The 25,961-nt window shown below is 37.0% G+C and overlaps 2 protein-coding genes across 3 annotated transcripts in view; one reads left to right on the top strand and one right to left on the bottom strand.

Annotated features, from left to right (window-relative positions):
• Positions 1 to 11,064, top strand: part of C2CD6 (C2 calcium dependent domain containing 6) — a 124,339-nt gene extending 113,275 nt beyond the window's left edge. The window contains exons 16-18 of the mRNA XM_060410242.1: positions 3,890 to 3,964; positions 4,997 to 8,599; positions 10,757 to 11,064. Of these exons, the coding sequence (XP_060266225.1) occupies positions 3,890 to 3,964; positions 4,997 to 8,599; positions 10,757 to 11,047 (3,969 nt within the window). The 3' untranslated portion in view covers positions 11,048 to 11,064. The remainder of the gene's footprint in view (positions 1 to 3,889; positions 3,965 to 4,996; positions 8,600 to 10,756) is intronic.
• A 6,316-nt stretch (positions 11,065 to 17,380) lies between these two features.
• The window catches only part of STRADB (STE20 related adaptor beta), a 34,081-nt gene continuing 25,500 nt past the window's right edge, over positions 17,381 to 25,961 (bottom strand). For both annotated transcript variants that reach the window (XM_004004826.6, XM_060410236.1), the window contains exons 5-12: positions 23,630 to 23,751; positions 22,597 to 22,705; positions 21,632 to 21,755; positions 20,408 to 20,579; positions 20,003 to 20,107; positions 19,595 to 19,839; positions 18,570 to 18,612; positions 17,381 to 18,105 (exon numbers count right to left, since the gene is read on the bottom strand). In XM_004004826.6, coding sequence (XP_004004875.1) covers positions 17,962 to 18,105; positions 18,570 to 18,612; positions 19,595 to 19,839; positions 20,003 to 20,107; positions 20,408 to 20,579; positions 21,632 to 21,755; positions 22,597 to 22,705; positions 23,630 to 23,751 — 1,064 coding nt within the window. In that variant the 3' untranslated portion in view covers positions 17,381 to 17,961. The remainder of the gene's footprint in view (positions 18,106 to 18,569; positions 18,613 to 19,594; positions 19,840 to 20,002; positions 20,108 to 20,407; positions 20,580 to 21,631; positions 21,756 to 22,596; positions 22,706 to 23,629; positions 23,752 to 25,961) is intronic.

Genomic DNA, 25,961 nt, shown 5'->3' with positions numbered 1-25,961 from the left:
TCTGGGCCACACTAGGTTTGCTCCCGCTCACGGCTTGTGTGCTTTCCCAGTCTACACTGCTCAGGCTACAGGTTGCTCTGTGGGAGAACTGCCTAAGGCGAGCCCTGGGCTGTGTGCACTTCCCAGATCTACACCGCTCAGGTTCAGGTTCTCAGGTACTCCACAAAGGCACAGACTCAGTTGGGCCTGCGTTTTGTGCCCTTCCCAGGTCGGAGCAGCTCAGGCAACCAGGTGCTTGGCAAGTGCAATCTTCCAAGCTGGGTGGTGCATCTTATCACCTCCCAGTCCCAGCCTCTCGGTTTCCTGGGTGTGCAGCAGGATCACAGGTATGTTGTGTGTCTCTTCTGGGTTGCTAATCTCTGGCTGCGACCCTCCTGATGGATGTCAACCGTCCAGGACCCCAGGAAGACTTGGTTAACAAATGGGAGCCTGCTCGCAGTTTGGTAGGGGATGCCATCTCTGGAGCCGAGTTTGCCCCTTTTCTTCTGGCTCTGGCTGTCACCTGCCTGCCTCCCAGCCTCCAGCGGGGGATGGGCCGGTCCGCAGCCAGCTAACTCTCTTCTGGTATTCGCTCGGTCCTTTGTTCTGTAAGAGGGCCGGCAGTGCCTTAGGTTAGAGCTTTTCATGGGAAAGTTCACTCTCTCTCTCTTTCTTCTTTTTCTTTTTTTCTTTTTCCTCTCTGGCTATCCCATGGTTTGGGTTGCTATCTCACGTTAGCTCCCTCAGATTGCCCTCAGGGCATTCAGGCCCGGTCTTTACCCTAAGCAATGCAGCCCAGGCCTCCCTGTTCAGCCCCTGCTTGCTGGTGGTGGACGTGAGCATCTGGGCTACTCCTCTGCTGGGAGTTGCAGTTAGACGTTTAATCTGTGGGTTTTATTATTTAATTTTTTCCTCCTGGTTATGTCACCCTCTGAGATTCCAAAACTCCCCACAGACCCGCCAGCGAGAGGATTTCCTGGTGTTTGGAAACTTCTCCTCTTTTAAGATTCCTTCCCCGCCCCAGACGGGTCTCCATCCCTAACTCTTTTGTCTCTTTTTATCTTTTGTCCTTACCTCCTTTTAAAGACAATGGGTTGCCTTTCTGGGTGCCTGGTGTCCTCTGCCAGTGTTCAGAAGTTGTCTTGTGGTATTTACTCAGTGTTCAAATGATTTTTCGATGAACTTGTTAGGGAGAAAGTGGTCTCCCCATCCTATTCCTCTGCCATCTTAGGACCGCCCCCCCCCCCCCACCTCGTTTAGGTCTTGATTGCCAGGTTTCTCCACTGTGCAGTGACTGTCTTTTTTGCTTTCACTGTTCAGATTTTTTGAAGTAAGTCCCTAACTCTAGCCTACCCTCAAGGGTGTATGTGTGAGGGTGGTGGGCGGTGGGCCAGAATTAAGCTCTACTTCTTGGATGGGGGAGTAGCTACATGTCTTAATTCTTCTGTGAGAAAGATTTGTTTTCCTCATTTATTTATATAATTTATTTTCATGAGTATAGTTGTGTATATATATATATATATATATATATATATATATACACACACACACACACACACATTGGATTATAATCTATGGTATTATTTTGTTGTATTAATTTTTCCGGCTTTGGCCATTGGGACTTTCAGTGTGTCCTGTGTCCCAATGACATGCCCCTGTCCTTTTATTTTTTGAGCATATTCATAGTTTTTAGTGCTCTATGATGTTCCAGGCTTATACTGAATTTTTCTTACCCAGTCATAATATCAATAGTTTCTACATGGAGTCCTGGTTATTTTACTAGAGCATATTTGTAAATCAAGCTCTGGACACTGAGTGTACTTATGGCTACAAGTGTTCACTTTCTTCATATTTGTTATTTTTTCAGTTTCCTTCTATTATTGATTTCTAGCTTCATTCCATTGTGGATGAATAGACTCAGTATGTGTGGAAGTTATTGAATCAGTTAAGAATTATAAACAAAAATTTAGAAACACTGCCTTAAATAGTAGTGCAGTGGTTTTCATGATGTCATCCTGGACCCACATGTCCTTTCTTTTTGGAATCTATTGTCAGCATATGCATGTTAGTATAGAGTAACACTAAATGAACTTTGTACTTCTAGGAATCACAATGTGTTCCAGATAGCACGAAGAAAGGAATAAAGGTTGACTAAGTACCTGTCAGCTCAGTCTGCCTCTGTTTTAAGATATACTCTTAAAAGCGTCTTCCAACAGTTTTTAGTTATATGTAGTTGGCCAGAACCTTGTTACATGGCCACTCCTGTCTTTTAAAGGGGGCTGGAAGATGTAGCTTTTTGAGTAAGGGACATTTTTGCTCCTAAAAAATTGAGGTTCTTGAAATAATATGTATTTTGGGAAAGTAACTCTCAGTCTGTGTCACAGGGAGCAAGAGACTAGTTAAGAGACTCTTGCTGGGAAGAGATGATGGTGACTTGTGCTGCAGGGGTAGTAGGTGGTGGTAGGATATGATTGGATATTTAATATATTTTGAAGGCAGTAGCCATAGGACTTAATGCTGGCTTACACATGAAGAAGAGGAAAGAAAGGTTGACACAAGTTTCTGGTCTAACAGTTCAGTAGAGATGGCACCTACCTGAGATGAGGAAAAATAGAGAAAAGCCAAGGTTTTGTGTCTTTTTTTTTTTTTTTTTTTTTTTGAGGGAGGCGGAGAGCAAGGAGGTAATCTAGAATCCTATTATGTATACATTAAATTTGATGTGCCTATTACATAGGACTGCAAGAAGATCCAAACAGTCCATTCTAAAAGAGATCAGCCCTGGGTGTTCTGCAAAGAGATGGTGTCATTTTCTCTAAATGAGTTGGAAGTGTACATGCATCTTATGATATTTTCAAAGCACCATTGTCTTACACTGCAGTTTTCATTGTGCGGTAGTAGGCACATTGGATGAAAATTTAGAATGCCTAGGATTTAATCTGGTAATTTATGGCAATAACTTCAACTGCAGATTCTTGTGTAAAACAGAGAGTAGGTCTTGATTATCTCTAAAGTGTCTTCTGGGCTTCCCAGGTGGTGCTAGTTGTTAAGAATCTGCCTACCAATGCAGGAGACACAAGAGATGTGGGTTCAGTCTCTGGGTTGGGAAGATCCCCTGGAGTAGGAAATGACACCCTACTTCAGTATTCTAGCCTGGAAAATTCCATGGGCATAGGAGCCTGGCAGGCTACAGAGCAGGGGGCCACAAAGAGTTGGACGTGACTGAGCACACACGCATCCAAAGTGTCTTCCATCTCCAAAACTTCAGTGTTTCTGTAATTTTCTTGAACACGTTGATTTAGCATAAAGTGTTTCCTTAGGCAGTAGTTACCTATTTAACAATTACAGGTTGAGAGTCATTGAAATTGTTGTCTCAATATAATATCAGATGCCACTTATTATCTAAAGCATTTCACAACCTTTTACTTTTTAATATAAATTTATTTATTTTAATTGGAGGTTAATTACTTTACAATATTGTATTGGTTTTGCCATACATCAACATGAATCCGCCACAGGTATACACGTGTTCCCCATCCTGAATGCCCCTCCCTCCTCCGTCCCCATACCATCCCTCTGGGTCGTCTCAGTGCACCAGCCTTTTAAAACTAGATTAAATTTGTTTTAACAGTTCTGTTTTCTTTTCTACTTTTGTTTCTGCTTAAAGTTGTTGAGCATTATTTTGGTTTTACAGATTCAATAGAGTATTGTAGTGTCAGGGAAGTGAAGATTATTATATATGTCTGATATAAACTTCTTTTGATTATTAGCAAATTACAGTAGTTATGAGGAAAATATTTCTTTATTTTTTAAAATGTTTAATATCTTTAATAACTATTGAATGAGTAAAATTATCTTGGGAAATATCCTTTCATTACAAGCAGTCTAAAATTAAAACTTCTCTTTTTATAAGGTGGTTTTCTCACCAAAAGAATACATTTCACCGTGTTTCAAACCAGAGTATACAGAATTCAAACCAGCATATCAGGTGAGTCCTGAGTTTTCTTATCCCAATAGCAATTATACTTAATAATAGGTTTCTCTAATACTTTGTGTAATTCAGTGGTTCCAAAACCAGACTACCCATTGGAAACACTCACCGATCTTTACAAAAATACACATTCCCAGGTCCCACCTCTGACCTAATAAATCTCAATTTGGAAATGGAGCCTGGAATTTGTATTTTAAAAAAAAAAACAACAAAAAACAGGGATTCTGATGCTGTCGCCTAGGTATCAATTAACATTTGAAAACCATATGAACTAAAACAAATACTAGGTTGATTATTTCACATTTTGCCTTTTAAATTGAATAATGGAGTATGAACAAAGAGTTTGAATAAGAGACTTCATTTTGAAAGGCTATTTCAATAATAGAATAGCCTAATCTCAGAGCTACAAAATTGCCTGTAACTATTACACTGACATTTCACTGTACTTTAGAACTTTTTGTACTGTTTTCTACAATTTCTGAGGGAGGCATATATGATATTAATCAAACAGCAAGATTCTACTGTAACATACTAAGGACATCATTGTTTAAATTCTCAAATGATCTATGCTCCCCAAATCAATCTTTAGAGAATACTTTTAATGGAATATCTATTACTTGATTTACATTTTAATAAAGTTACCCCCATTGCTACTAAAATATTTATATGGATAGGACTTAGATTATGATGTTAGCTTTTGTCTAAGCAAATTCAGCTAACACTGGAAATGGAGTTCTTAAAGAAAAACTACTGATGAGTGCCTTTTAAGTGTTCAAAATCTTTCAGATAGCAAAAAGCTCTTGAACACAACATAGTATAAGATTTAGAAATTTGAAAAATTTGCACTATGATTCTCATTATTATTCCAACTTTAAATATTTTTAAATAATTAAAGTTGGTTTTCTCTTGGTAAAAAGGTAGGAAGATGAATAAATTGGAAGATTGCTCAAAGACAGTTAAGTAGAAATCTTATTATAAATTTCAAATGTTTCAGAATTTCTTACCTTTTTTTAAATATTATAATTCCAGAAATTCAACATCAAGAATGGTTTTGATCCTTTTCTAAAGAATATAAACAACAAAATGTCAGTTCAAAAAAGGAAAGACCAAGATATGTTCAAATGTAGAAATATTTTCAGTGCAGAGATTATAGAGCATGAAGATCAAGATCCACCTTACCCAACACATTCAAAAACTGCAAGATCTGCTAGTAAAACCTGGCCCCATAATCTTGACATCATTTCAATAGAGGCTTTAGACACTAAGAATAAGTTAGCTGGTGATCCTGGTATCACCACAGTAAAGACTTCAGACCCTAAGAATAATGTGGCCCATGATCCAGGTATCATCACAATAAAGACTCTAGACACTAGGAATAATTTAGCTCATCATCCTAGTATCACCGCAATAAAGACTTTAGACACTAAGAATATGTTACAAGAAAGACTACCACATGTTTCTTTACCAGACTTTCAGGGAGACTCATCAGTGACTGGAAAAGTAACTGTACATAAATGTCGCCTCTCAAAATCATTAAGTCTTACTTCCCACATAGAAAATTTAAAACAATCAATGGTGCTCAAGTCAATTTTAAGTAAAAATCTGCAAGACCTTTCAGATAGATTATTTTCTACACCAGGTGTTTCTATGGACCGTGAAGCAAGAAAGAAAAGTTACAGCTCTCCACTTCTGGTTATCCATGATGAACAACCAAGTAGTTTGGAAGATAAAGTATTTGAAAAAATTCAAGATTTAAGTAATCGGCTTTCAGAAGGAGGCATTTTAAATTCAAAGTCACTTTTAAGTCAAATAATTAAAAATATTCCCCCAGATTCACTTTCAGAAGGCAGACCAGGAAACTCTCCTGAGGCAGAAGAGGAACCTGTCTCTGAAAAACACTTACAGCCTGGTGAGATAGATTTTCCAATTAAAAAAAAGAGTAGTTTCAAAAAGAAACATTCAAAAAGTGAAATATCTAGCTCCAAACCAGATTTGAATGGCCTTGTATATGATTATGTTATAAAGCAAATATTCACTGCACCGATCTTCTCAGAGTTGGCGAGAGGAGTGAAAGGAGCGAGTGAAACACAGATAGACTCGCAGAGGCAGTTACCCCCAGCATGGGAGACAGACTCGCAGAGGCAGTTACCCACAGCGTGGGAGAGTCCGCTCTCTCCCAGTGTTCTAGTTCCCCACTATGAAGAAAGCAATAATGAAACAGAGTTTCCACCAGCCAATTCTGTTATAAGCCAGATAATACAGGCATTTCCTGTAGATGCTCTTTTAGAATCAGGGATAATCAAAGTTATAGAATTAGATAAAGAATACCAGAAAGGTTTTTTGCTGGATACAGAGGCAGCTTTTGCTGAAGAAAAGCCAAAGGATTCCACAGAGTATTATTCAGAAATCAGAGGCAAAGCAGAACCTCTTTCAGACCAGAATTCAGCCATCATTCACCAAGAAACCACTTCTTCTTTTAAAAGAGTTGAATTCATAGACAAAGGCCAAAATACATCCCCACATGATTCAAAATACCAGTTGACATCAGATAAAAAATCAGATTTGCCAAGTAATGGTCAGAGACTTGATAGAGAAGAAAATGATACAAGTTCTACTTTAGAAAACTTAAGTACCTCATTAATGGGTAAATTTAATGACTGTGATGTAATAATGTTAAAATCTTTTTTGAAAAACATATTTAACTTTTTTTTCAAATATAATCAATCTGAAAACAGACCACCAGAAAAAGAATTAGAAAGACTAATTCAACATCCTTTTCCAAATAAGACAGAAGACCTTGAAGAAATTGAAGAGAATTTTGATAAAGCAGATAAATTGGACAGAAAACCTGTCTTGAATCCAAAGCTGCGTATATTTCTAGAAGAACTCTCAGAGTCAGAAATAAAAAATTTAAAATCTGAATTAAGTAAACATGTCCAGCATTACCTTGTAGAAAAGCTTTCAGAATCAGGACATATCACCAAAGAAGACTTACCAAAAATCTACCAAAATCTGTATTTGATGAATGAGAAAGTAGAACCAAAAGGACAAAATATTTTTCTGGAGAAATATTCAGAAACTGTAAAAGAAATCATGTCTTTTGTTAATAATTTTAATCATCATTTCATAGATAAACATTTGGAAATAAAACTAAGATCTTTTTTAAATGAAATTCTTCAAAACTATTTCCTGAAAAACCTTTCAGACAACAGTTTATTTAAAGAGAAAGAATCTGACCCTATGTGCTCAAAAGTATCTTCTCTAAGAGCTCAAAGTGCCTCAATATCTTTCCAGGAGTTAGGACAAGATACTTTAAGCAGGAGTTTTGGCAGTAGACTTGAAATAAACATGAAATATCCCTTAAATAAATCTCTACAAAGCTATCTTATAGCTTTATCAGAAAATGAAATCTTAGATCTAAAAGCCGATTTAAGCAAACACCTCCAGAGCCTTTTTATAGAAAAACTGTCAAAATCAGGACTAATCACAGAAAGGCAATTAGAGGGGATAAGCCAGCACATAAATTTGGTTAATTTTAGTTCCACACCACTAAAATGTATAAAACCAGATTTGTCTTTAAGAGATGAAAATCAGTTTGTGGCAGAGCATTCAGAAAAGCAAAATAAATATTCAAAAATTGCTCAGAAAACCACTTTACAAAAAGTTCCTGAGGATAGACTTGTAGAAACAGAGTTGACCAAAAAGGAAGAAAAAGAAGTTTTTTCCTTAGAAAATATTAAAGAAAATCCACCAATTATTCAGGAACAGAAAAGACATTCTCAAGAAGCTAAAACACTGAGATTAATTAAAGTCCAACCCTGTTCCAATGAAAACACTCAGGTGATTCCACTAAATAAGTCTTTAGAAAGACTTACAGACACAGTGCCTAATAAAAAAAAGAAAGAACATGGTTTCATGCAGTTTCCTCATGAAGAAAATTTTGAATTTAAAACAGAGACTCAAGACCAACATAATTGGAGTGGTAAATCAAAAACAACTCAATCAAAGGCTTGCTTTGAAAAGACACTAAAAGTGAAGTCTCTTGACAAAAAGGATCACAATAACACCTATAAGGTGATGGTACAGGAAAAACCTGAAGCAGTATTGTCACCAAAAAGAATTCCTGATTACAAGATGCCAAATGAAGATGAGGAATATGTAAACAAATTCACCTTTCCTTCCAGGCAAAATAATAATCTAACTTGCCTCATTTCAGAGGCTAGAGAGAAATCAAAGTTAGAAGACCAGTATCGTCAGAGATTGAAAGGAAATAATAACAATAATAAAAAACAACATTTAGAAATATTTGCACATTACAAAGAAGAAATACAAACCCTTTACACCAAACCAAATGAACTTTGCAACGAAAAATATGCCTGGGTGCCTGAATCACAATTGCTTAAAATTTTGGTAGCTGAGAAAAACTCAAAACCATCTCTCTTCCCAGAAGTACTAAAGAAAGAAAATCTAAAGCCCAAGGTCCGAAAAGAAAGAGATCGTGTCAGCAAACAAAAAAAGTCTTTTAACAAGATAGTTAATGTATTACCAACTATACCGCCCAGCACAGGAATCCATCTAAGAAAATCTGTTCCAAGGACATTGCTTCATTGGACTGCAAGAAAAACTACACATGTAATAATATTTTTCTAAGTCTTTTATTTCTTTATTTGGCAAAGTTCTTTAGATAACATAGAGTGTATGTGTCTTCATGCAAGTATGTGTGTAACCTTAATTGCCCTAAAATATACAGACCTTCAAATTTAAAAAAATTCTGACATTCAGATATCACCTTGCCTCATTCAAAAGGTAGTTAGAAAATCAAAGGACTGTTAACATACTTAGTGCCTTTGTATAAAATAGATAAAAGGGACTCCCTTGCCCCAGATCATGAATTAAAAAAAAGTACTCTTTCCTCCAGGCCAACACAGCCTGAGCAGGGTACACAGTTATGTGTATGGAACACCAGCTGTTTCAGCCCTGACTGACCCCTCAGCCAGGGGCTGTTATCCAGCCACAACCTGTGCAACCACGGGCAGTGGCTGTATACTACAGAAAGGCTGGGATTGTCTTTTCATGCAGATATAAGTATATAGTCTTTTTTCAGATCACTTTTCTTTGTTTTTAAAACAAATATGAAGCTCCTATTACATGCCAATTATTCTTCTAAGCCTTAGAGATATGCAGAATTTGGTCTCTTGAATTATGAATTACAGTTTAATTTAGCTTCTACTCTTTTCTTTTTTCCATCACCACCCCTCTGCCTTGTGCTGAGAAACATGGGAATTCAAAGCTATTTTTGATACGAACATAAAGCAATTAGGAAGGTACCTCTGCTACCTGACTTTATACAAACCATTCAAAAGCAGAGTTAAAATCTAGGAATGGAAGGGACTTACTTTAATTTTCTGGAACATTGCTCTTCTCTGTTAGTATATATAAATAGGCATGACCCACAGTTGGGAAAACACAAATTCTAAAATGACATAATATTGATAATTTGATGTGCATAACTATCTTTGAATGAGAAAATAGAAAGCAAATTATTAGCTTTAGTAAATAGTAAGGGAAATCAGTCGCAGGGTAAATATTATCAACATAGCTTATTCTCTCAACTTTGGATTTCTCTTTTCTAAATTCAGTAATTTAATGAGTGTGTGTGTGCATGTATAGGAAAAAGGAAGTAAAAGGTGTTCATAGTTTTTGGAGAGGGAAGACTTTCTGAAGTTCCTTCAGATAAGTGGAATCTTTAATATCACTTTTCCAAACAAAATAAGAAATTATGTTTACGTTTGTGTTAGGTTGCCCTAATTCTTCTTGGTCCTGCCTAAATTCTTACTTGCCAGCTGTATTAATCTACTCCCACCTTCTCACCAGATCAAAGTAGGCTTATTCCCTTGGGGTGGCCATTCCCTTGGGGTGCAAGGTTTTAAGTGACAAACTGCTCAAACTGCAAAGTTTATGCTAATCTGAGAAATGACTAATAACTCCATATGCTCCTATGGGTACTTATAGATTATTATATTTTTAATATAATCATATTATACAGATTTGAAGAAAAAGGAAAACAAAGACCATAATCCCACCACCCTAAAACAACCATCATTTAAAAAAAAATTATTATGGCATATTTCCTTCCAGTTACTTTCTTAAATGTAAAATTTGTTTAGTCTTAGAATATACACAAAAATTTTTAACATTTTAGACTCAATGGACATCAGTTTGAGCAAACTCTGGGAGATAGTGAAGGACAGGGAAGCCTGACATCCTGCAGTCATGAGGTTGCAAAGAGCCAGACATGACTTAGCCACTGAATAACAACAAAAATCACAATAAACGTAACCATATTGATGCTGAGCTCTGCATATGTGTGTATGGATATATCAAAGAAAGTGTTAATTTTTAAAGAATGTTTAGATGATTTAAAAAGTGAAATGAGTTCATAATTTATATTTGGGGTTGGGGAAGAGCTAATTTAGAGAATTAAAGGAGGGCTGGCTTTGCCTAGGAGTCTGACCCCTGAAGACAGCTCCTTTAAGATTTCTGGTTTCCAGCTCATATCTTGCATCTCTTTTGAAACAACAGATTCTTTGAAACAATAAGATTATTTAAAGTATGGTTTCTATGGTATCTGATGGCAGGTGTTGAATGTAGGGTCTGAATTTAGGGACCATCTATAAAACATTTGAATGCTCTCATTCATTATTGATATTATAAACTTTAGTCCTTGTAAATCTAAAATGTACTCAAGAAATCTAACTCACCAACTTGATCTTTTATTTTAATGTTTAGGATTGTTCGGATAGATTTGAGGAATTACATGTGACTTCATTTAAGCATCTTGAAAATGCAAAATCAAGAGCAAGGCTTTTAGAAAAGAGCCCAGATGATAGCCATAATCAGTTCAAACGCTTTGCAAGACCATATACTGCTCCAGAGGTTAACAAAAGAGGAGAAAGCTACACTGGAAAATTTACAAGTCCTCGAATGGTTTCAGCAGGCTTAGTTCATATAAATGATTCAATCCCAGAGTATGAAATCCATAAAATGCGGCCAAAAAAAAAAATTAAAAGAGAATATTGAAAAATGTTCGCTCATTTGTGATATTATCCAAATGTTAAACAGTTCAGAATGATATGTGAGGCCAAAAGAATAGCATTTCTCCAATTAGCAAAATGGTTTGGAGATCAGTCCTTTTTGTGTGATAGGAATCAGTAACCAAATTTCATCTTGTTAGAACCATTTTGTTTTAATTAAAATGAAAAAGAAACACTTTTGATGTAAATGTGTTTTTGTTTATGAACCTTAGGGAATAAACTCAGAAATACGTATTCATTAGTAAAGTTTTATTTCCCAGCTTTTCCCCTTTCCACTATTCTCTTATTTCCCAAATCTTTGCTATGCTCTAAATTATCCCTGATCACCCAGTTTCAGGGTCTCTATTTGCAGTTTAGCCTTTGGTATGAATATACTTTAACTCTTGAGCTCTAGATTCAATAGTATGCAAATCCCTGGGCCTGTAGAACATCTATTAATTTCAATATCATCTGATACTACAACTTTTTATACTATAAAGATAATAAAAAACAGGTTTAATAGTACTAAGACCTGAGGCATCTAATACACTGGAGTGACTTTCTAACTTTGACTATGAAACAGCCTCTTTGATAACACAGAACTCAGGAAGAAACTGTATAAAACAGAAACTGCATTAAAGTATCTAGCTAATCACCATAGGATTTAAACCAAGAGACTGGTTCTATTCTTACCAAATAAAATGTCTGAATATTGTTAAACTTTGGTTTACTCTTGAAAAGTAAGAATTTCAATTTATAGAATTTTTGTCAGTTTCCATTTTCTACCATAAATCATAAAGTCTATGGAGTTCAAATAGAATTTGCTGATAGAAAACATTAATTCCCTGATCACTCATTTAATAGCATAATCAAAGTAGTAATTTTGGGAGGGAGACCAAGAATTTCTAACAATTCTCAAAGTTGCCAGTGCATGTATCAATCAGAGTATGACTGGGAAAGCACAAATACCCTTGGATCTTCCAAGTAGAAGGAACATAGGGAATTGGTTTCATGGGTAATGGAAAACAAGGCTAAGAAACTAAAAGGGATGATGTGGCAATCCAGAGATTGGCAAGAGGAGAAAATACCACCCTCAGGACATCAGGAAGAAGTGTTGTGACCCAAGTCCTAAAGCCAGAAGTCAAAGAAGATACAACCAGTGAGAGACACCACAAGAAACAGGGGAGTGGGGCAAGGAGAACTGTTCTCTCCCTTTCTGCCCTCTGAAAGTGTTAGCTGCTCAGTCATGTTCAACCCTTTGCGACCCCATGGGCTGTAGCCTCATCCATGGAGTTCTCCAGACAAGAATACTGGAGTGGGTTGCCATTCACTTCTCCAGGGAATCTTCCCAACACAGGGATCGAACCTGGATCTCCCGCGTTGCAGGCAGATTCTTTATTGTCTGAGCCATCAGGGAAGTCCTGGAAACTGGGAGTGAGGGAGCATGGGATGTGTAGTTTCCAGTGAGGCAGAGCAGGGGAAGCATGGAGAAATGTATTTGACAGCTAAGAGGCAACTAAACACTTATTGAAAAAACCATTGATCTAGCTTGCAGTAAGGTCTTCCCTGGTGGCTCGGCCAGTAAAGAGTCTGTCTGCAGTACAGGAGACCCTGGTTTGACTCTTGGGTTGGGAAGATCCCCTGAAGAAGGGATAGATTACCCACTCCAATATTCTTGGGCTTCCCTGATGGCTCAGACGGTAAAGAATCCATGTGCAATGCAGGAGACCTGGGTTGGGAAGATCCCCTGGAAAAGGGAACGGCTATGCACTCCAGGATTCTTGGCTGCAGAATTCCATGGACGAGGAGCCTGGCAGGTTACAGTCCCTACAGTCAGAATCGGGCATGACTGAGTGACTTTCTCTACTACTAGCTTGCAGTAAAGGAGGAAATAACTTACTAGATGGAAATCTCAAATCACTTTGCCTCATTAAACTTTTAATGGCAATACTGTGACATAAATAAATAAAAAATCTCCTACCATGGAAATACATTTTTTTCAAGTCTTTTTAAAAAACAGCAAAAGCAGAAGACCTATGCCCTTTATTCAAAGAATCCCTTAAATATTTATTAAATGTCTAATGCCAAACATTTTGCTTAACACTATATACTCATGAATAAGACAATGTTCTCAAGACATACTCAGTATACTGGGGACATAAACACAGAATTAGAGTCACAAGTGTTGTTGGGGAAAGTACTGTAGAAATTCATGGGGGGACATTTTGGCCAAAGTGGCTGGGCTAGGTTGGATCCTTCAGAAAGCAGATACCAAGATTAGGTCACGTATGGTAAACAGAATAATAACTGTCCCCCCTTACACCCAGTCAACAACATATCTACAACCTAATCCCAGGAACCTGTGACCATGTTACCTTACATGGCAAAAGGTACTCTGTAGCTGTGATTAATGATCTGGAGATAGGCTATCCTAGAAGCTGGAAAAGGCAGCAAATTCTTGAGAGCTCGCAGAAGGAATGTAGCCCTGCCAAATCATTTTACAATTCTAACCTCCAGAACTGTAAGATAATAAACTTGTGGTTGTTTGAAGTCACTAAATTTGTGTTAATTTGTTATAACAGTGATGAAAAAAACTGATACAGCATTCCAGGATCCTCAGGAACAAAATTTAAGGCATTCACTCTCAGGGTGAGGCTGTTAATTACCATATCTACTTCTTTTGTTGTTCAGTTGTGTCTGAGTCTTCGCGACCACATGGACTGGGAACCAGCGTGAGGAATTCCACCCGTGACAAGGTCATGCGGCAGAGCTCTGATGGCAAGGCTAATTAGACCTCAGGTTTTCCCCCTGGAATTTCCTGAGCATCCACCCCCCAAAAAATAAGAATCTGCCTGCTTTTCCACTCTTCTGACATTCTCTGGAAAAAGTCAATTCAGGGCTTTAGTCTTCTGCATTTGAAAGAGTGTTTCAATCCAAAAACCCCTCTGATGGCTTTCTAGCCTGCCTGCAGGACTCATACAGCTGCGTACGTGACTGTTAGAGGCCTCCTGACCGCTGGAGGCACAGGAAGCTTAAAACATCCTAGGAATGTAGGGGCTTCCGAAGAGTCAAAATCATTAGAATAGGACTGATTAAAAGTTTCATTTGTTGAGCCAATACTGGCTGCCAAGTTTTCATATCCTTTATTTTTAGATATAGTTGGTATATAGAAAAATAAGTAGTAGACCTGGTATTAGCAACATTAGATCTTTGAGTTAAGTAACTTCTTTGTTATAACGCACTGCGCCTTTGTTCTATAGAGATTTAACTTCAGCGCTTTAAGGAGATGCAGATTAAAGAAAAACACTTCAGGGGAAACGAAATTAACATTCATTAAGGAAGAGAGCCAAAAGTGTTAACAAGCCTCTTGGCCAGAAGATAATGGATATCACCTGAGACCTTTTGTATACAAAAAGATACACAGAAAGAGTCTGAGCTGTGAACGCTACATAATTTTGTATTACCCATTGATCTCTCTGTATAATCAAAAGTATAAAAGGCCTTGAAGGACAATAGAAGGAGAGCCAGTCGCTGGACTGGTTTCCCCCGTGTCTCCTCTTTACTCTAATTTCAGGCTGAATTCCCATCTGGGGCGTGGAGGCTCACTATGTCTACTTACTTGTCCCGGCTTCTAAGATCCGTAAGAGAGAGAGCCCAAGGCGGGGCACTCTCCGATATTCAAATGGGCGCCGGCAGCCTAACGTAGATGGTGCAAGCTCCTTGTCTGGAACTTTATTGGTTTTCCACGTAACCCAAGTTAATCAGCCTCTTCTCTCCACTTAATCTTCCTACTACACTATTTCTTCCTAATCCAATCTTATATTAATAAATAAATAAGTCTTTCTTCGCCGACTCCATCCACCCTTCGAATTCCCTGTATCCACCGGGGCTGGACCCCGGCACCCTGTCCTTCACTATCTCCCAGAGTTTGCTCAGACTCACGTCCACTGAGTCAGCGATGCCATCCAACCATCTCATCTTCTGTCGCCTCCTTCTCCTCCGGCCCTTAATCTTGCCCAGCATCAGGGTCTCTTCTAATGAGTCAGCTCTTCACATCAGGTGAGCAAAGCATTGCAGTTTCAGCTTCAGCATTAGCCCTTCCAATGAATATTCAGGGTTGATTCCCTTTAGGATTGACTGGTTTAATCTCCTTGCAGTCCAAGGAACTCTCCAGAGTCTTCCCCAGCACCACAGTTCGAAAGCATCAGTGCTCAGCCTTCTTTGTGGTCCAACTATCACATCTGTACATGACTACTAAAAAACCATAGCTTTAACTGGTTATGGGATGTTTTTTTGTTTTTTAAAAAAGTTAACCATTTTTTTTTGTTTTTAAAAATTCTTTTCTTTTTAATGGGTGTACATGTGTTCCCCATCCTGAACCCCCCTCCCACCTCTCTCCCCATCCCATCCCTCAGGTTCATCCCAGTGCACAAGCCCCAAGCAACCTTCCCATGCATTGAATCTGGACTGGCGATCTGTTTCACATATGATAATATACATGTGTCAATGCTCTTCTCCCAAATCATTAACTACAAAAGTTAGCAATTTTTTAAAAATTTAATTGGGATATAATGGCTTTACAATATTGTGTTAGTTTCTGCTGCACAACAACGTGAATCAGCTGTTAAGTATCCGTATGTCCCCTCCCTCCTGATCCTTCCTCCCACCCCATGCCCCATCCCACCCTTCTAGGTCATCGCAGAGCACTGAGCTGAGCTCCCTGTGTTACATAGCAACTTCCCACTAGCTATCTATTTTACACATGGTAATGTATGTATGTCAGTGATAACTCTTTCAATTCGTCCTACCCTCTCTTTTCCCACCATGTGTCCACAAGTCCATTTTCTATGCCTGCATCTCTTTTTCTGCCCTGCAAATAGGTTCATCGATACCATTTTTCTAGATTCCATATATATATATATATATGCATTAATATACAGTATTTTTCTTTTTCTGACTTACTTCACTCTATGACAGATTCTAGGGTCATACACATCACTGTAACTGACCCAATCTCATTCAATTTCATTGCTTTTTTGTTCCTTTTAAGCTCTGTGATGACCTAGAGGAGTAGGATGGGGAGTTGGGGTGGGAGGGAGGAGATTATATACACACACATATATACCTGATTCACAGTATTGTACAGCAGAAACTAACAACATTGTAAAGCAATTATCCTCCAATGAAAAAAAAAAACACCTTATAAATACACAGAACACCTACAGTTACCAAAGGGATAAGTAGAGTAGGTGGAGGGATAAATCAGAAGTTTGGGATTAACAGATACACACTACTATATATAAGCAAACAATAAGGATCTACTGTATAGCACAGGGAACTATATTCAATATCTTTTAGTCTATACTAGACAAGAATCTGAAAAAGAACATGAGAGAGAGAGAGATACATATATCACTTTGCTATACACCTGAAACTAACACATTGTAAGTCAACTATATTTAATACTTAAAAAAAATCCACTGGCTTTGTTTCTCTGGAGAACCCTAATACAGTGAAACTGAGGCACTGTACCTTGGCCTCCAGTCACCTTTTGCAGTACACATATTGACTCTCCACACAGATTTTGGAGAATTTCTTCTATGGTTCCTGTGTCTCTTGCTGAGGGGAATTTAGATGGTTAGTGAAATGAACTATAGCTCCCCACCCCAACTACAGCCCCAGCTCAAGGCCTCAGTTGGTACTTGTCTCCTCTCTCTCCTCCACGTTGGCAAGTCTTGGAGCCTTCTTGATGGAGTAACACCCCAAACATTCTTGAGGGAGACTGGCCAATAAACATGAAAAGGTTTGTGTTTTTAACTATTCATTTGTATATTATTTATCTCATTAGTGTCAAGTCTTAAAGCAATCATTTAAAAATAATTTTTAATGTAATGTCAAGTGTGTGCAAGTAAAATCTGCTAACTGAGGTAAACCCAACTTATCACAGTCCAAAATACATACTCCCTTTAAGACAGCATATCCCCTTTGGCTAATACGGTAAAACCTCAAGTTCTCTATGTCCTTATATGTTGTACCCCCTACAGGAGCAAGAATAATCATATAAAGGTCTGGAAGATCTGCTTCCACTGAATCAAATACCAAGTTGTCCCCAATTCAAGAGTTATATATCTATTTCTCTGAGTAAGAGCTTTCCTTGGCAAAACAAATTAGAATCTATGTTTTAGCTCTGTCAAACCACACAAAGTTATTAAGTATAAACTCAATTCAATAAATCTTTATTGAGCTCCTATGGGGTGCATGAATTTAGGATCTATAATTTACATAAGTAGAAAAGTGTTACTTTAGCCCCTTTTAAAAAAAGCAAATTACAACTTCTGTGTGTATTTCAAGTGAATCATTTAATGTGAGTGAGGCTCAGTTTGATATTAACAGAAATATTAACAGAAGAAAGTGGGAAAGTATAAGCATTTTCCCTTCTAACAGAAAAGGGTTTGATGCCAGGATAAAACCCTGTTGTTTTAACAATGGCTGATCAAAAAGGCTAGGATCTGGAAGTAAAAAATGTACTTAGAAGCACTGTCCTCTGCGGGCTCATTCCCCTGAAGGCAGCAAAATACTGAAAAATTTAACTGGCTCAAAAATCATACTGAGAGATCGAAAAAGAGTTAGTCACAGCTTGGGGAAGAATTTTTTTTTCATGTCATCTGTCATCCACAGATGATATTAAATGTAGTTAGAGTAATAATTCCAAAGTTTCCCTGGAGTTGTCAGAGCACTCTGAGCTAACCGAACGGGCTATAAACTCCTGCTCCTTTGAACAGAGTGGTTTCAAATGATAGATTCTCCAGTGCACCAACTGTATTTTCAAGTATAATTCTAGTATTTGTACCTAGCAATACAGAAGAAAAAGCAGCAGGGAGAAAGTGTCAAGTATATAGGACATAAAAGGATCCGGCAGCCCTAGAATTCCCAGTTTAAGTCTTTTTCATCAGGAAAATCACATTCTGGCTCAGTCCAAGGTGATGCTGGAGACAGTGATATTGATGGCTTGTGACAAGGAGGAGGCAATAGTGAAAGTATTGAACTCTGGTTTTCTTCTTTCATCTGTTAAATAAACTCAAAATAAGGTTGAAGGCACATAAATTCAATACATTAATTTCTTAAAAAATAATAAATAACTTTTAAAGAAGTCATGTTAGAAGTGTTTAAATCATTTTAGGTATTTTCACTTAAACATGCCTTTGATTCTGATCATCTGAAAACAAGAAGTAGTACTAAACCAAATAAACTGATTTTTATCAGAATTATTTTGCCCCTCCATCATTTCTAGCCAATATAGAAAAATACCTCTAAATTAATCAAAATATAAACTTAGAATAAAGTAACACGTGATGATATTCCATTTGTTTTATTTTAGAAAGTCTATAAAATGTTTTGTTTTTAATTTTACCTTGTAAGAAAGTTATTATTAAGAATCTCAGTAACCAAACTGTCCCATTAAGCTAACAAAATGATGTGACTTTAATAGTATTAAGAAACATCTAGACAACAAAGATAAATCAGCTCACCTGTTTGAAGAAAACATGGGACAGTAAGCTGCTTGCTGATGGCCTGAAATTTTTTTGAAAAAATTATAAAAAAGAACCTATTAGAATGTAGATATTTTGCTTTAAACTGTTAGAACATAAGTTTAAAGCTATAAAACTCAATATACAAAAATTGAAAGGAAAAAGAATATATATAAAGAGGCCCAATTCTTAGCTTCAACCTTGACTAATTAATTCTAGAGATTGTCTTCAACTACTCCATGATTTCCCTCATAGCTCAGTTGGTAAAGAATCCGCCTGCAATGCAGGAGACCCCGGTTCAATTCCTGGGTTGGGAAGATCTGCTGGAGAAGGGATAGGCTGCCCACTCCAGTATTCCTGGGCTTCCCTTGTGGCTCAGCTGGTAAAGAATCCGCCTGCAATGTGGGGAGACCTGGGTTCGATCCCTGGGTTGGGAAGATCCCCTGGAGAAGGGAAAGGCTATCTATCCTCTCCAGTATTCTGGTCTATGCAGTCCATGGTGTCAAAGAGTTGGACATGACTGAGTGCCCTTCACTTTCACTCCATGACTTAACATTTATTAGGCACTAAGTAATTATAACAAACTATCCTAGGCATTAAGAAGCTAAAAAAAAAAAAAAAAATGACACACACCTTATTTCTAAAATATTAATGCTAATAGTTATCTATGATAATAATTACTTTAATACTAGCAACTAACACTCTTGTACTGCTTGGAAGTTTCTAAAATGGCTTAACATAAGCATAGTAACTAATGTCCAAAAACATTAACTGATTTTTGTAAGGGGATTCGGTTAGGAAATGATACAGTGGAGACTGAAGCCCAAGTATTCTGACTTCAAACCTAGTATTCTTCGCATTTCTTCACTGTTTCTACTTGCTTTAGGCACTGGTATTTTCTGGACTAGTCTATAGTTTTTTGAAAAAAAGACTGATAGAAGATTTGAATTTGGCATGGAGCAAATATCACATAAACTTTTATAAAAAACGGATGTTTTATGCTATTTAGATCTGACCAGTATTACCTTTTCTCAGGATCCTGTTGCAAACAGAGCTGTATCAAGCTGAGGAAGGCAGGAGAGAATGTTTTTGAGGAAGGTGTTTGCAATCTGTCACTATTTACTGTGCGAGTTCCACTGGAGACATGTACACTTTCTCCAATCCCAGAGTCTACACCTGACCGCGAATTTTTCATTCTGGATTCTGACTGAGGAAAAATACTGGCATCCAATGGACTGTAGGGAGGACCTTTCAGTTTCTGTAATAACATCTAAAAGATGAAAATTTTCCTTCAACCTTTTTCAGGCAAAATATTAAAACAATAACAATGACAGTAAGGATCCTAAGAGTTTAAAAGATGTTTAAAAGAAATTATCTAGACTGTAAGGGATCTCATGAAGGGAAAGTAGTTCAGGAATTTTGGCAGCACTTACCTGTGTCCTGTGCATGTCTTGGAAAGGAACCTGCCCACTGGCCAATTCACAGGCTGTAATCCCAACGCTGTAAATATCTGACTTTACATTATATCCATGTAAATCCTATAGAACAATTAATTTGAAGTCCTTTAGTGTAAATACCCTTTAAAAAGTTACATACATATGCTCTTTTTTGACAAAGGATGGTGAATAATAATAGAAAAAACTCATGAGAAATCAAGATACACCTAATATTTGGTATACATTTAAAAATTCCTAACAGAATAAATTTGACAAGAAAGAATAAAACAGTCTTGCAGTAGGCCTTTCATCAGTCTGAATATAAGGGCACAATTGTCTTTTTGTCAAACTCAGAAAACACTTAAGACGCATAGACAACCCAATGCAATGGCCACACCTGACCTGTCTCAGCAGTTCTGGACTCAGCCACGGCTGCACTGATGTGCTGAACTGTGGGAAATCATACACAGCCCTATGCCTCTGTCCGTGCTTAACCAAACTATGCAGGTGGAACAGGCCAGAGAGGGTCACTAGGCCATCACCAGAAATGAGGATATGGCTGGCTTTAATACTCCTAGAACAAAAAGAAACAATCCTAAATACTAAGAAATTGGCCAAGAAAGAAAGAATAGAAATATGGTCAGAATAAATTCATGTATTCCCTTGGAAATTAAATACTATTTATAAAATAATATTTAAGCATGAAGTTATAATTTAAAGTTAAATGTAATATTATCCAATAAAAGATAGCCTCTGATGGTATTAACAAAATTTATAAAGGCATGTCTAATATAAAAATTTCCTTTGTCAAATAAATTATAGAAGAGCCTTGTTTTTCATTTGAAACATGGAAAATTGGAAACTAATAGAGCAGGATGGCCAATAGTCTGGTAAAGTATAATAAAAGCTTGATTAATTAGAATACTGTCTGTTAGAAATCTTCAGTTAACCAGAATGCTGCTAAGAAACAATAAACAGTACGAAAAAAAGCTTTAAGGAGGTAAAATAAACAATAAGAAAACAAGCTTATTTAAAAGTAACTTAATTAAAAAGGAAAACAAATTTCCCAAGTATCTCAGAGGCAGCACTGTTTTCAACATTCAGCAGATTACTTCGGTACCTACAGTTTGGCAACTAGAGAACTGATATTTAGTATGATAATCTCAATGTGCTACATACAAAAACACTTAAGAAATCAAAGGTTTAGTTACACCTGTATACGATATAAACATGACATAAAGCTGAAAAGCAGGTAAAGAAGCTCTTTATTTGCTTAAGAAAAAACAAACACAAGAGCTAACTAGGATCCCACTCCTCACAGCTTATAGTTGAAACAGGCAGGTTCTTGTATCTCTCATCACTGAGACCTGAGCTCAACAGAGGGCAGGCATTCCACCCAGTGCTGAGCAAAGCACTTGGCAGAGAGGAGGTGGCCTGAACGTTTCTGGCGAATGAACCATAAAATGTTAAGCATCTACGGTAACTACTGGTCCTTTCCTCCCCCAATATTCATTTGCAAATTTCCTATCCTTCATTTTAACACTCAACTGTTTCTTCCTAAAAGCTCCCTAAAATATTTCTTCCTCTCAAATTCTTTCATTTTGTAAAATACAAATACATAAATACCTGTGAATACAGCCATTTTGATGCAGATAGTTCAACCCTCTCACTGCTCCAAAGAGAATGTTCCTTATTAAAGTTTCACTCATTCCTTCAGGAAAGTAAGTCCTCAAGAGTTGACTTGCTGAACCTGAAAAAGACCCTTGAAATCCTCAGATGAACCCTAAAAGTGACTCTGTTTCTATGTTTTACATGTTCTTATCAACAATCAACACATACACACATGCTACATTTTAGAGTCTAACCATTTTCCTATGCAAAGGTAATTTCCCTTCAAGAATCTTTAAAAAGACTTCTCTAGTGACATGCTAGAGATTAGGACAGTGAATTAATAATACTCAATATTAGTGAAAAAATACATACTGTGTAAGAATATATATATTTTTAAACCCACAGGCAATCCACAAAAGCATTCTAAAAGAATCAAACCTCTAAAATCCATTTATTTATTCAACACACCTACTGAACACTACTTCACGCTAGGTATTTTATGAGCACCTGGGGACACCAAAATGAAAAATACATACATGATCCTGCCCTTGAGAAGCTCAAATCCAGAGAAGGGAGACATACACAGATGTTTACAATGCAGTTAAATAAATTTACAAATGCAGAGAAACAAAGACAGGGATGGTGTACACAAGTAGGAAAACTACCTCTGCTTGAAGAAAAATAGCAGCTCTTCATTGAGAGAGAGAAAGGAAACAAAGGAAAAAAGACAGCTTGTTCAAAGGCATGGATTTCTTGGAGAAATCAGTGGTGGTTTCACTGATCATGAGAGCCATTCTACCTTTTTTTCTGAAGACTAAAATTCACCGTGAACCAGATATAGAAATATATCATGAAATCTAGAATTGGCCAGGTTTATAAATTAAAAGTAGCAAACCATAAATCTAAGATCACATTCATCCTTATAATTACATCATCCAGGCTAAACCATGAGTTATTTTACCTAAAATGAGTTTTCTTACCATAGGCCATAAAAGGAGAAATAACCCAAAGCCAGCTGCCAACAGTGAAAACAGTCCAGTAAGTTGTAATATTGGGATGCCGGAAAAAGTGGGATAGAATCACTGCTTTCTAGTATAGACACACAAGAGACAAGACATTTAAAAACAATGGTTTTTTCTTCATGATGAAGATAACAGCAGTGGCAGCTTATTAGTACTAATAATGGAGTTTTTTAGTACTAAGCACTGTTCTTGTACTGTCATGTCTTTCAATCTCACAGCCACTTACACAGAGTATGTGGCATTATAATTCCCATTTTATAGAAGAGAATATTTAAAAACAAGATAGAAAATTTGTTCAAGAGCACATAATTAATGAAAGTAGGACAGTCTGACTACAGAGGTCATATTCAATAACTGTTCTGTGTTATGATAGAAACATTTAAAAAATACATTAAAACATGAAGATAAAAGTCCCTTCTAACACTAAATGATAGAACCACTGTTAATATTTCAGTATAATTTCTTCCAATCTTTTTCTGTTCAATGTACATGTGCACAAATATGTTAAATACATTAAAAATTGAGATAATATCAAAATGAAATCCTTTCTCTCCTTATATCAAAAATGATTAGTGACAATGGAAATAGTATTATAATATTCCTGAAATGCAATCTGTTAAAATTTATCAATTCAGAAGCTAATTTAACTTAGCTGTATGAAAAAGAAACTGTTTGCTTTTGTTTTTTTCTATTTTCCTATTATTTGTGACTGGACTGATGAGGGATATTTAAATTAATTTCAGACCAGAGTTTCAAATATGACATTCATTTGAAGGAACTTACAGTAGATACCAAAGTTTGAATTTATTTGTTCTTTCATTGATCTGGCTTCCTTTCTTTCCAATTCTGTAATTTTATGTTTATTAAAAGAAAGAAATCTACCTTTTTCTAACAGAACTACTAATATGTGAAAAAGAAAAGTTCTTACAAATGTATCCCCTCAAATAGACATTAAATTAGACGTATCTTTTTTTTTTTTTTGTATTGTTACCTGTAAAGCTTTTAGGCGTTCTTCAGTGCAGTTTTCCAGATTTGTAATTTTTATAGTGACCAGTGTTCCTGTAGGGGTATGCCGTGCAAGATGGACAGAAGTCAAGTTGTCAAATCCTCTTCCTAAAATCAGACGTAAAACTCATGTTAAAAACCAAAGAGAGAAACTGATAGCCTGGACTTTATCAAAATTAACTTTCACTCTTCAAGAAAACACTAATAAGAAAATGAGAAGGCAAGCCACTGACTCAAAGTATTAACAATATTTGTATCTGATAGGACTCACATCCAGGGTACCACATGAAGAACTCCTACAGTTCTATAATAAATGACAAACATCCCAATTAAAAATTAGGCAGAAGATTAAACAGGCAAGCCAAAAAAGTAGAAAAGAAATGGCCAATAAGCACATGAAAAAATGCTCAAGATAGAGGAGCACAAATTAAACTCAGTATACCATTATATACCTATTGTAATGGCTAGTACTGTGACTTGATAAACAAGTCATGACATACTCCAACAACAGAATGTTACTCAGCAATCCCCTACTCCCAGTCCCTGGCAATCACTGATATAATTTGTTTGTTATGTAAATAGTATCATAAGGAGTACAGTTTTTTAGGGTCTGGCTTCTTTCACTTAGCATAATGCTTTTAGGATTCATCCATGTTTCAGTAGTTAATTTCTTTCTATTGCAGAGTAATAATAGGACTTCCCTGTAGCTCAAACAGTAAATAATCTGCTTGCAATGCAGGAGACCAGGGTTCAATCCCTGGGTTGGGAAGTTCCTCTGGAGAAAGGAATGGCAATCTACTCCAATATTCAGATGGTAAAAGAATCTGCCTGCAGTGTGGAGACCCAGATTCGATCCCTGGGTCTGGAAGATCCCCTTGAGAAGGAAATGGCAACCCACTCCAGTATTCTTGCCTGGAAAATCCCAGGGACAGAGGAGCCTGGCAGAGTAATAATCCATCAAATGTACATACCACAATTTATTTATCTGTTCATAAGTTGATAAGGTACTTGGGTTGTTTTCAGTCTTTGGTGACTATAGAAATAAAATTGCCAAAAACATTCTTTAAGTAGACACGTTTTCCTTTTTCTTTGGCAAATACCTTCAAGCAGGATTGCTGGATCACGTATGTTTAGCCTTATAAGAAGTTCCAAAAGTGTTAGCGGCTGAACTACTTCGCATTCCCACAAGCGATGTGTACGAACTGCAGCTGCTTGACATACTTATCACATTTGTTGCTATTAGTTTTTAAACTAAAAACATCTAGAATGGTAATCTATTAACAGACATCTAATAAATATTAGTTTTCTCCCTCTCTCCAGTCACCAAATTCTGCCACTTTTATTGTTGAAGTGAAGTTAATCTGAGGTTCATCCCTTTCTCCCCAGTATCAGCACTCGCCCAAGTCCTGTCCTTATTCTCCGGATAGACTGACTTCCTCACCTGCCCTACATTCTGAACCAGCACTGCACCAAAACCACTGATGGAGCTACTTCAAAAGCCTGTGCCAAGGTCCTATTCACCAGAAATGTTGATTCATTAGGTCTGATGGGATTCATACACTGGATTCATACTCAGGTGATGAGGATAATACTTCTGGTTTTAAACCACTGATCTTCTCTTTCAGGTTATTGCCTGGAACTGCTGCCAGTTGTCCTAAATTTAATGTTTTATCAAAAGAAAGGTACTACAGTGCAGCAGCTGAGAGCTTAGACCTTACAAGGACAAAAGTCTGCTTTCAAATTACTTAAATTCTCAGAGTCTCAGTATCTTCATCTATTAAATGGGAGGAGTAAACAAGTGAGATGAAAAAAATTCATATAAAATGTTCAGCCTAATGCCTACTGGATGCTATTATTATCATCATCACTATTCCACAATGTCTCTCTAGCACAGAGTGTGAACCTCTATACACCCCACATAAGGTCTTCCACAATATGTTCCAAACCTCCTTTTTCAGATGTATCCATTTATTTTTCAGATTTCTCTCCTTACTGCCTACGTTCTCTTTGTTCCTGAATCTAGGCACAGAGCAACCACCTTGACAGTCCTTCCTCAGTCACCTACTGGAGTATTTTTTTAATCTTTTTTTATTGACATCATCTGAAAGTCCTTTCTAATTTGGGGAGCATTTTCTACCAGTGCTATTTTATTGTAGAAAAAGTCAAATCCTTATTCTTTGTCACCTTGACCCTAGCAGGTGAGGGTCAATGATCTAAGCTTAGTCAACTGGAAGATGAAGTGAACAACAAAGGAAGCAGGAGCAGTCAGAATTCACTTAAAACTTACCTGCTGCCACTGCTGCTAAGTGGCTTCAGTC

The sequence above is a fragment of the Ovis aries genome, chromosome 2, assembly GCF_016772045.2.
Source record: "Ovis aries strain OAR_USU_Benz2616 breed Rambouillet chromosome 2, ARS-UI_Ramb_v3.0, whole genome shotgun sequence".
In the NCBI taxonomy this organism is placed as follows: Eukaryota; Metazoa; Chordata; class Mammalia; order Artiodactyla; family Bovidae; genus Ovis; species Ovis aries.
This window is presented reverse-complemented; position numbering and strand designations above follow the sequence as displayed.